We start from the raw sequence: 11,875 nt of genomic DNA, 5'->3' as shown, positions 1-11,875 counted from the left end.
TAGCCAATAGAAGCTTGAGTGTTACATAATGATGTCACTACAGTTACAGAAGTAAACGAGGAGTCCGATGGAGGCAGAAACTTTAGGATTCTAGCCTTTACAGACAAAAACGCAAAAACATATAACTACCACCAAAAGGAGAAGCGTGAACGTGATGCTCCCAGTACATACAGTATATGTCAAAAACAGTGACGAGCAGTTTAACAAAAGCGTCACAGATAATCCAATCAAGAGCTATGTAACCCATGTAGGATCTACCTGCACTTACTCACACTTGCACCTGCACACATATATATATATATTTATACCTTCTCATACAGTATGTGTACAATTCGCTGTGAATTATCTTGTTCATACGGTAACACACTCTTATTGTTATCATTATTATCATTGTGAGAACTCTGATCTGTACCGTCCTCATTTCATTCTTATTCTGAGGCTGCTTTAACACAATTTACGTTTGGGCATGAATGAAGGTTTATAGTATCTCGTCTTGATGATTCAGAATGAACTTATCTTTCGGGAAATCTGAAAAGTGTTGCGCCCCTCAGTCAAACCAATATTGTTTCAACGTTGTGAAGTAAATAAATGTTGTGTGGAGTAATAAATGTCTCCCACTAGAATTGTTGGTTTCACTCAAGAAGCCCTCAGTCTTTATCTGTGTCTGATTTTTTAAGAATTTAAATTATTCTTCTGTTATGCTCTGCTGAACTACCCTTCACTGGAAATAAGTTGTGACAGAATCTCACTACAGTGTGAGTGAGTGAATGACACCATCAAACATCAACGACATCTCATCCCCAGCAGTTGCTTACCCGCTCGTCTTTTCCTCTCCACTGAAGAGAACCCAACACTAAGCCAGCAGTCATTTCAAAAATGCAAAGCTTAGTCATATTTGAATGAGACATCGAGACAAGCTTACGGTCGCTTCAATTTGTCAAGCTTGTCAATGCTGACACTGAAGCCCACACCGTGTGTTATCTTGAGCCATGTTGACATTAATAACCAAATGAGTGTTTGCTTTTCTCACAGAGAGATATATGTGTAGCTTCATCAATGTATGCATGACCCAGCTCCCTCTGTCCTCCGCGGCTGAACTGCTCAGTGGTCGGTCAGTCGTATCATCTCTCTCTCTGCCCTCTGTAACCTCACATCAGGAGGGCGACTGTGTTTGTTATCCTCTGGTAGAGTACGGAAAACAGTAACATAACCCTAAGCCTAGAGGCAGGGGGAAAACAGCTGGCCATCTTTATCTGAAGTGAAAAATAAACCTATTTTACCAACACCAAATTATGTTTTTTAAACACAGAGAAACCTACGATAGACTCCTTTCCAATTATAAATCAGTCAATTAATATTAAACTGTTAATAGACTGCATTTATTTAGAGCTTGCCCAGTCTCTTCAACCCCTCAAAGCTCTTATCAGCCATGCCTTTGGAAGACATTTGGGTTAAGGTATCTTTCCCAAGGATCCTTCGAAATGTTCAAAACAGTCAAAGCATTTCTTGTTATTCAATCATATTTTGCAAACCATAGTAGGTTATTTTTGGAACAGTGGAAAGACTAACACATATTTATTTTTGTTTTTCAAGTTTGAATAAAGTGTGTTTTAGGTACAGTTGTGGTTTGGTATAAGTCTAAATAATTTAAGATATATTGCTGTTTGCCATACCGTTGTATTTCCACACAGGTGTCGGGTTTCCATCACTGTTTATCACAGCTGGAGACGATCCATACCTTTGATTACTGCAGATGCATTTACTCTTAATGCTGATTGTAACCTTTCCACCTATAGGTGTTGGTGGGGTTTTTTTGAGGGAAAGGGAACCTTTTACATATTTTTTAGACAAACTGAAATGTATAAAGTAACATTTAGTTAGAGGTGGTTATTTGTTCTGACAATGTCTTTACTTTTATAGACCAATCACCACTGTGTGTACATGCCCATACAGTTCAGAGAGGAAGTTTCATCAGGCAATAGAAGTGAAAACACATGTAGAAGTACAACGGGTATGCAAGGACTTTAACTGTGGCTCAACCTTTAGGACTTAGCTAACTATTTTAGCTACTAGCATAAGATTTATATATGAACACCAATTGGTTATTGGACAAAGTGGTTTTGAAGTGGACTTACTTAAATACAGTAGTTAGTATTTCATATTATGGTTGGCAATTTATCTTTTTAAATGTGGCAGCAGAGTGGTTCTCCATTACAAAAGACTGTCAGGAGCTGAGCTATCTATTATATATTTATATGAGCCTTAGTATTACATATCCACCTGGTTGTCATGTTTGCATCACTGTTGATCGGAGCTGGAGCAGATATATACCTGATGTACTTTTAAATGTTGTACAACCTTTCCCATTAAAGACAAAAGCCAGATGTCAGTGGGTTCTGATGGGTATGTTGTCAAATGGGAAAGGGACTTCGGCACAATTTGGACACAAACCGTATTTTAAAAGTTCGATTTTGCCAAGATTTAGGCCAAGTGGACCTACTTAGAGACAGCAGTTAGTATTTCATATCGTGGTTGGTAATGTATCTTTGGAAATGTGGCAGCAGAGTGGTTCTCGATTGCAAAAGACTGTCAGGAGCTGAGAGATAAATGCCCCCGAATATTAGAGTGTGAAGACAGTCAGTCAGCTAGACGTGGAGTGTACCTGCACGTCGCGGACCCCTCTGTTAGTGAACGTCAACACATAGACCATCGCCTGGCCGCCAACGTACACCGTGTCGCTTCCTTCCTGGTGGTACATGCTGATGTAGTTCTCAGGTTTGTTGAAGTGGAACCTGGAGGGCTCTGTGGATCAAAGCAAAGTGTATTAGAGAAAGGCAGGCAAGAGCTTTGAGTATTGTGTTGTTTGAATTGTTAAAATGTTTGTTTTGAGGTTGTGAAATGAAAATGTGCCCTGAGGTTACAAAGTTACATTAATATAAATGAACTGAACTCTTATCAAATCAAGACAAACAACAACACCTAATTCAGATTCAGAACACAACACTACTGCTTTTATCATTTGGTAATAATTAGGGATGTAACGATACCAAAAACTCACGGTACGATAATATCGCGATAAAAACTCCACGGTACGATATTTATCGCAATATTGAAAAATAAAGGGAAAAAATGTGAATTTTTATTTTTTATTTTTTTATTTCTTCATTAAATAATAAATCTAATTTGTAGAGCATTTTAGTAGGATCGTAGTATTTTAAAGTGTCAACAATATAATAATCAGACCCTGCAATAGAATAAATCAAGTTTCAATTTAGTTTTTCAGGTAGCTCAACTCTAACTCACTCACTCAGCATCATCAAGGTTATCTTTTAGGAATATGAGCATGTCCACATTTCCAGGTAGAAGCTGGGATGTTTGGGCGTTTACAATATCCCCTGCTGTGGAAAAAACTCTCTTTCTTGGTACTGATGTTGCTGGGACAGAGAGATATGCTTTGGCCATGGGTCATGGGTAAAACTGTGCATTGTCTCTCCACCGCTTCAAAAACAATACAGTTTTTGCCAAGAAGGTGAGGCTTATTGACAGGGCGAGATATAAATATACTGTTGGTACTTGTCTATGTCTCTAGGTATGTACATGTAGCCCTGCAAATACCATGTCCTTTTGTGTTATCTGTTGTTTTATGTTCATGTTGTAACCATGTTGGACTGGTCTCCCTTGAAAAAAGAGATCGATGATCTCAATGGGACCATCTGGTTAAATAAAGGTTTAAAAAAAAAAATTATTGAAAAAAAAAATTATTGAATTTTTTTTTTTTTAAATCGCGGTAGATTTTGTCAGTCTCACGACGGTATTGAGAAATCTATTTACCACTATATCGCGATATTCGATATATCGTTACATCCCTAGTAATAATAAATAGTAGGGAATGAAGAAGAAAAGGAAAAATAACAAATAAAGCATTTGTTCAGAGTTTGAAAAGCAATTTCCAGATGATTGAAATGTAATCAAATCAACAGCTAAAGATAAAAAGAGATTCAACGTAATAGTAAAAGATTCATAAAGAAAAGGTTAAACACAATAACAAAAGGTCAATCCATTAAACCCACATTGACTTAGAGGAGGTTGTTTAAAAAGATGATCCAGATTTAGCCGGCCTAAGCTCCTCAAGCAGGTCGAGTGAAACCTTTGCATTTTAATCAACATTTATCCTGCCGTCAAAATCTGAACCAACTCGAGGAACTCTGGATTCAAACTGGTCCGGTTTACCAAAACACTCGATCTGATGATACTGCCCTTTGTGCTTTTAAATTAAACATGGAGTCTTTACTGACACCTTGCCTTGGTGTTGGAGGAAAAGGGCATTCAGTGGGAGCATATATATCACTGAAATAATCATGCGGGCGAATACCATCAACAGATGCTTGCATTACTCTCAGGACTCCCCCAGACGTCTGACAAGCACACGAGGCATTTCTGATTCACCCATCCAACCAGACTCACTTACTGTGTATATACGGCAACTCTGCCAGCATTCACATTTCTACGATTCCAAAAGCATGTGATTCATGCATAATATGCACTAAAACTAATTTTCGAGACATGAGTTCTACCATAAAAAGGTTAATAACACATCAAAGTTACAAGCCTCTTAATGGGCTACCAGCTTTTCTTCCTAGCTTTGTTCCAGAAGTACATTTATATTTCAGGAACTTTCGCTTTAAAGAGCTTAAAAGCTTTGACGCAATCCAACCAGGTGCCTGTTAAAGCTTTGAGGCAAAACTTAGATTAAAATAGAGTCATAACAGTGAATCTTTTATTTTTCCCTTTCATCTTTAACAAAAATACACCATGACATCAATATGTATTTCCAGACTAATGGTGCATGTTCTCTGTGTCTTAATACAAGTAGACGAGCTAATAGCCACTAAACCTGATTCAGCGGTCATGGTTGGTCACATGGTATTTGTAATGATTTCTTCTCATCCCTGAGATAAAACAGAAATCCAGTTTGACAGCAGAGCAAGATGAAGTGATGGTGATCACTGATAACGGGTTGCTAGCCAACCAACTAAGTTTCTATGGAAACTGTGGCCTCTCTGATTGGTGGGAATCTAGTTGAAGATGCTCGTTCTTCACAAGGAAGTAAATAATGTACAAGAAGGGCCAATGTGACAGATGGTGTAGGTAACAACTTACATATTAGATTTACTGCCGCCTGTATCCCCAAAATAATGTTGGGTTACAATGGTTGAGGTATATAGTTGACACAATATTCTTATTTGTTTTCTATTTAGTGGATATACTGTGTGTATTTTTCTTCCATAGTTGAACACTTTCAAATTGAATATAACCATTAAAAACATGTTTTTTGTTATGTTGAGGGTAGCTAACAGGCTTACTTAATTTGGGTTATTTAAACAAAGACAGAGGCACAAAGACAGCTTGGCTTTTGGAATAAGTTACAACATACATTTGACACAGTTACATTGTTAATCTGCGGACCTACGTTAAGTTCAAAGAAAGTAAAAACAGAAGTGGCTGGTTGCTATACTGAATTATTGAAGGTTTAGTTGGAATAAGTTGCACCTTTCTTGCATATTTGATTACTTTAAAACACATCTTTGCCAATCCAACAAAGATACTATGTAAACAATCTGGGTTTTAATGACGAACTAATGTAATATATCCGTCAGGCCTCAAGGCATAGCCACAATAGTCCGAACAGCACTGCATTTAGGTTAGCAACATTGAATGTAAACATGCACACACATTTTTTTTTCTCAAGAAAATATCACAAGGAGCCTTCAAAGTCGCACCTTAGCCAAACCCCTCCCCCGCCTATGCTGTCCCAGTTCTCTGAAGAGCCAAAAGCACAAAGGAAGAACAGGATGTACAGTGTTCTTTATCAGCTTCCTTCTCCATGTCACACAGACACAACTGAAATGTCATATTCTGGATGTAATAAATGTGCTTACTTCCCTCTATCTCTTAGCTGGCTTTTATTCGTTCTGTTTTCCGTAGACATGTAATCATTGCTGGGTGCAAACCGTGAATCTTTTAAAAGGTCATGAAAATCTTTCTTGTTTTTCAATTCAAGGGTTATAGAAGTTCTTTCATCTCAGAGAACCATGTCATTCTTCAATGAAACCAAATTATTTTCCAATTAGAGAGTCACAAAAAAAGCCTAATTGCACTGAGAAATGTGCATATTAAAAAGGAATAAAGTGCAGTTGTTGTTGTTGTTGTTGTTGTTGTTGTTGTTGTGAGTAGTTTCAAACTTAACAAGAATAAAGCCTACTTAAAAAGAGGCAGAGCTTTTGAAGTTCACCATCAACCGCTGCAATTTATAGAACATTTGACTGTAAAGGTGTTGAGAAGATGGACCTCTAGGTTATCCTTTAAGTAACACAAGTCAGGCCTCTGGTTCAATGGGGTATTGAGGTGCTAGGCCTCCAACTAGAGAAAAGGTCAACGCAAGAGATGCCTGAACTTTGGCAGAATGTTCTGATATTTAGGATACAGCCATAGATGTCAAATTAGTCTTGAGATGAGCTGTTCGCTCTCTTTCAAATCCTTCGCTCACTTTCTGTCTCCCCATGCCTATTCTCTGACTCCCCAACTTTGACCAAACTTTCTCATAAATCGTGATCTGAACATGAATCAAGATTAATATTACACACACTCTTGTTTAATGTACATGTTATTGGTTTAGAAGCTGAACTAATAACTCATTTTGTACAATTATGATTATCACGCTTAACACTAGAACCGCCAGAGGTCGCTGGATACCTAAAACCGCCAACGGGTAAAATGTACCCGCTATAGATTTTCAAGGTACAATGTTATTTTATTTATCATACAGAACAGTGAGTTTTGATCGCACAGGGATGAAACTTATACCAATAGAATCATTGGACTCTCAGCTTTTCATATGACATAGGTTGTTCAGATAGCATGAAGTTAAAAATATCGCTAAGAGTGCTGATTTAAATACTTGGTGTTAGACTTGTGTTTTGTTTAGGTANATAAGGCATATTTATACTTTTTATTTTTCAAAATACCAAACAGATCATGCATTTTAGCCATTCCTCATTTCGCTCAATTTAACACTGTCTTTGCATGGGCTGATTCTGTGAGAACAGCACCATCTATAGGCCTGGCATATGTACTACAGCGTCTCCAGCGCTTTCCAACGGCAATGTCCCAACAAGTCCTCCAACTCATACGACCAAATAGGCCGATTGTTCAGGCCCAATTATTACGACCAAATATGTTGTTTGTTCAAGCGCTTAATACGTCCTGCTCCCGTTGAATTCAAACGTTACAGATGGTCGTTTATTCACAAATAACCCTCTCTGTAAAATCCTAAATTGTAGGATAGTTTGGCCATTAAAACGCTTTTTGATTAGATTTCTAGCGAGAAGTCTATATTTTACTTTTAGAATCCACGTCCACGTAGGATATATAGTTTGATAGATATTACGAAGATGATTTGAGGTATGCGGCAGCCTCCATGTAAAGTTACGGGTTGAAAACAGTATTTCCGGTCTCAATGTTTTCATAATAAAACCAATGATCAAATGAACATTTAATATTCATGACTAAAGGTACAGCCGAATCATCACAGCGCACAAAACCTATTACCGCCGCAGATGGACCAAAAAAGGGAGCGTTTGAAAGCGTAGCGCCACTTCTGTGACGTCATAGAAGTGTTCAAATCTGGATCAGTCTGTATCAGATCTGTTGCAGCCCCTTTTTAAGAGATTTGGGTATAGGGGGAGGTTGTGTTTGCTGACACTTGGTGAGTTCCCTGGAACACCGGGAACACATATTCATGTAGAAAAGAAGTGCATTTTGATAGATCACCTTTAATATAAAGTGTTCCCAATATTTGGATGATTTGCATATTTGACAAGATAGCATGTATTGTGGGGTCGATAAATAGACCTGGAAGATTCATAGATATACCTTTGTAATGTTTCAGCATTTGTATTTGATACCGCAACATGACATGCATTTATCAGCAGTTTCTCATCAACATAAAACAAAAATAGAAAATCCTTTATTTTTACAATTCGCTCTAGGCTATAAGATGATTATATGGAGTAGGGTTTGTAACCTCGAACACACCATTTGTATTTTATCACGCTGCTCTTTTTGTGGTCAACTTGACACTAAATGGTTTATTTTTATAGCATTAATATGTTCTCTTTTCCTCAGAGATGAGTGTTACATTTGACCAGGCACACTGTCTCCATTCATCTATCGCTAAAAAGCCCTGCTGACAATTCATTTATCCATCAGCGCTTTGCACCCATTAGTGTTCGTTCTGAAGAGCTGGAGGAGCTATTTTGGGCGACAGTTTGTGTGTTTTGTTTCTGAAGAGTTTTGCATTCATTCGTGCGCGCTCCTCCCTTTTTATTCTGCCATGATAGTGTCTAAACCCTCTGCATATGCTTGTCTTTTGTGCCAATTCAGAATGCCTAATGAGGAGTGCAATTGTTTTGAATAGGAGATCTTCCAGGTGCTGGTTTTCTGTGCAAAGTGTAATTGGTGCAAAAAAGCTGTTTGTGTTTCCAAACGTTTTGTTATACCAGTTTTGTTCTGGTCTCTTGAGGATGCAGCTGAATAATAATATTAGTTTGGGTATGAACAGATGTGGTTAGCGTCTGGATTTGTGATGTAATATTGTGAGGTTTCTAAACACATACCCAACCCTATAGTCCTATATTAAATGTATATTGATTTCATTTTTTTTTCTTCATAATTTTATATTAATTTTAATTATATTAATTAAATAATTATATGTACTGAACACTTGCAATTATAGGTCAGCCTTCTTTTAGTTTCGAAATATGTCCAAACACCTTCACGAGTTATGATTTCTGATAACAAATAAATTGCATTCACAGTACATTTATAAATAATCGCCAACCAACATAATGTGTGGGTTTTGTCCAAAAACAAACACCGCTTTATCATCTATTTGACTATTTTGCCATATTTTACAGAATGAACATCATGGATTATTTATTCTTTTAAACTAAAACTAGAGATTGAGACCATAAACTCATTAGGGAAATGTTTGCTTAGGTAATGAATCGAGTGAGAGAAATTGTCATTTTCTCATAGACTTCTATGCAATCTGACTTTTCTATTTTCTAAACTTGCAATTAGACATTAAAGGTAGGTAAGTTTGAGAAACCGGCTCGAGATACACTTGTTGTTATATTCCATGGAATGCTCTTAACATCACGATAGCAATGAATATCTGAAGTGCTTTGACAAAAAATCCATAAAAAAATGTCATCTGTGGAAGCCGTGGCGCTGTAAAAAGCACGACCAATCATCTGAGCCGGCCCGGCTAAAGTAACTGGATGGCCTACCTGCCTGTCAGCCTTCCATCTGTGCACAAACTTATCTCGTGCCCTCATTGGTCATGTGCGCGTTTGTGTGTGTTGGAGGAGGGGCTCTGTGAGGAAGTGGCAGATTTATTCCAGCTGTGTATTTTCAAATTCTAGCGCACTCGAGCTGGTTTCTCCAAAATTACCTACCCCACCTTTAAACAAACCTTATTTCAAGCTGAATCTTAAAACCAGTGTTAGCCCTGCAGAAGTTCCTTGAAAGTATGTGCTTATCTCACATGCAAAGTGGGGACCCTTCACCTTGTAAGGACCTCACACGCTGAAATATAACCGTCCCTAAAAAAGCTCCAGATTATTATGAAGGTTTTTGCACTCTAGTCTCAAACTGTAAATAACAACATATGTGGCTCTCATTCCTTGTCAATCAATAAGCAATTTGTCATTGCAGCTCTAAAACTGTTTAACATTTTGTCTATTTATGGGTATACTAAACCCTCTAAAACAGATTGCAGATACACTTAACATTGTAGTCTTCAAGATGGAAGAATTAAACGTACAATGCACTTGTTTGTTTGGCAGGCAAACCGTCTTTTCACTCCTGCAGTTTTGTGCACTTATTGTAATAGCTTTGGACAAATGTGTCTGCCAAATGAATGCAAAGTCATTCATTCACTAAGCCCCTTCAAGCCATCACAGCATTTCCAACCTCAAATGAACCCCATTTTCACTGAATGTTAAAGCCATTATGTATCTCTGAAAAAGTTCCTTGAAGCTATGTTCTCATCTAACGTGCAACGTGGGGACCCTTCACCTTGTGAGGACCTCTGCGCTGTCCACAGTGCTGACATATAGCCAGCCCTTCAGCAGCTGCAGATTATTGAGAAGGCTCTGCACTCCAGGCTCAATGTGCGCACTTGATTGATTCCCTCTGACAGTGTATTTTACCTGTGTGAGTGTGTGCGAGATAATCCCGTCACTACAGGCATGAACAGCCCTCCCTACCATAGCATAACAACGAGTTTGATTGATATGACTTGCACGTCCGGGGCCGTCATCTTGTGCGTTTTGTACTGTGTTCAACCGCGGGGAGGGGAGGCATACAGATCCATATAACTTGACACACAACCCCCATCTCTACTGATTGCTGAATACATTAGAGGAGTGTGTGTGTGGTGTAAAAAATGCGTGAGTGGAATAGATAACTAGGGGGTTGGCTTGGAATTTTCCATTTCAAAGCCCACCTCTCCATTTCTCTCCATGTCTGTATGTGTGAAAGAACATAATGTATTTATGAAGGGTTTTACTCTATTGCAACCCTCTCTTTCCAGGTGCTGGACTCCAGTGCTGCAGTGAAGCAGCTGCTGTGTCCCGCATTGCAGCTCCGCAAGGACGCGGGAGCCCCACCGATTGTGTCAACCCCCAAAGAGTCATATTTCAAAGCAACGATGATTTTCCGCGGTGGCACGCGGCTCTTTTAAAGGGTACAACCTCACAATGGTCAAGGCAAACCGGCGCCATATTACTCCAGGAGGAGAGGAGAGGTTGTTTTTTATTAAAGTGCCTCTGGATTTAGTCCTCTCACTGCGCCTGGGGTGCTGATGTGGAGGGACAGGCGCCAATAAAACCCCATGTGTGCCAATGACAGGGACGGTGCATTTATATATATAAAAAAGTGAGCATTCAGATACGTTGCATTGCACTGAAAAAGAAAAAGCCATTACACAAGTTGTCAAAAAAACAAAGAAAAAACCACAAGTTGCACAAATCACATCAAAAATAATTAATACATATGGAAATTGGAATCTTGGACTATAAATGGAAACACACGAGGACACACTTAACACAAGTCTTAATACATGTGACATTTTAGTAATTGTAAGATAATAAAGCAGATCAGATTTTCTCCAGATGTTCATCCTGTAAAAGCCAGTTAACATGTGTGCCGGCCTGAATGGTGGAGCGCGTAATTTACTACTCGGTCAGTGGGGGGAGGGCGGTGTTTTAAGAGATTAATCCACAGCCCCGTCAATATGGCTTTATGCGTATCGTTTGTGCATATTTTGCAAAGGACAAAACATCACGAGGAGAACTGGGGTAAAAAAACTGTTTACATCACCTCGACTAACCTCTCACTGTGTTAATTCATTCGTCCATCCAACCATACAGCCATTCATTGATCCATCACCTACAAAACACTTGACATCGCTAAATAAAACACCTACATCGCATATGTGGTTTGATTACTTGTGACCAAAACGCAAATATCCGGCAAATTCAGCTCTGCTTACCGTGCACAACAAATTTCAGCCGAGGTGCATTTCCGGCGAAAACCGTGGCAAAAAGCGAGAACAGAATGAAATAATTCATCTTTCTTGAAGCTCCTCCGTGCAGCTGGTTTGTAAAAAAGAAGAAAACCGTGCGAAACCCTCTAGAAAATCCTCCTTCTCTCCTTGCAACCGCCTGGTTTGTCCCTCCTCGATCTGCTGCTGGTCCCAGATCTGTGCCACCGCCTCTAGGTCCTTGCCTGTCCGTCTGCGTTGCCGGCA

At 38.8% G+C, this 11,875-nt stretch overlaps 1 protein-coding gene across 1 annotated transcript in view; it reads right to left on the bottom strand.

Moving 5' to 3' along the window:
- Positions 1 to 11,875, bottom strand: part of LOC104947096 (semaphorin-7A) — a 24,213-nt gene extending 12,338 nt beyond the window's left edge. The window contains exons 1-2 of the mRNA XM_010773055.1: positions 11,618 to 11,875; positions 2,663 to 2,802 (exon numbers count right to left, since the gene is read on the bottom strand). Coding sequence (XP_010771357.1) covers positions 2,663 to 2,802; positions 11,618 to 11,696 — 219 coding nt within the window. The 5' untranslated portion in view covers positions 11,697 to 11,875. The remainder of the gene's footprint in view (positions 1 to 2,662; positions 2,803 to 11,617) is intronic.

This window comes from Notothenia coriiceps, unplaced genomic scaffold (assembly GCF_000735185.1).
Source record: "Notothenia coriiceps isolate Sejong01 unplaced genomic scaffold, NC01 NC01_scaffold00011854, whole genome shotgun sequence".
In the NCBI taxonomy this organism is placed as follows: Eukaryota; Metazoa; Chordata; class Actinopteri; order Perciformes; family Nototheniidae; genus Notothenia; species Notothenia coriiceps.
Note: the sequence above shows the minus strand (reverse complement) of the source record. Positions and strands in the feature narration are given on the sequence as shown.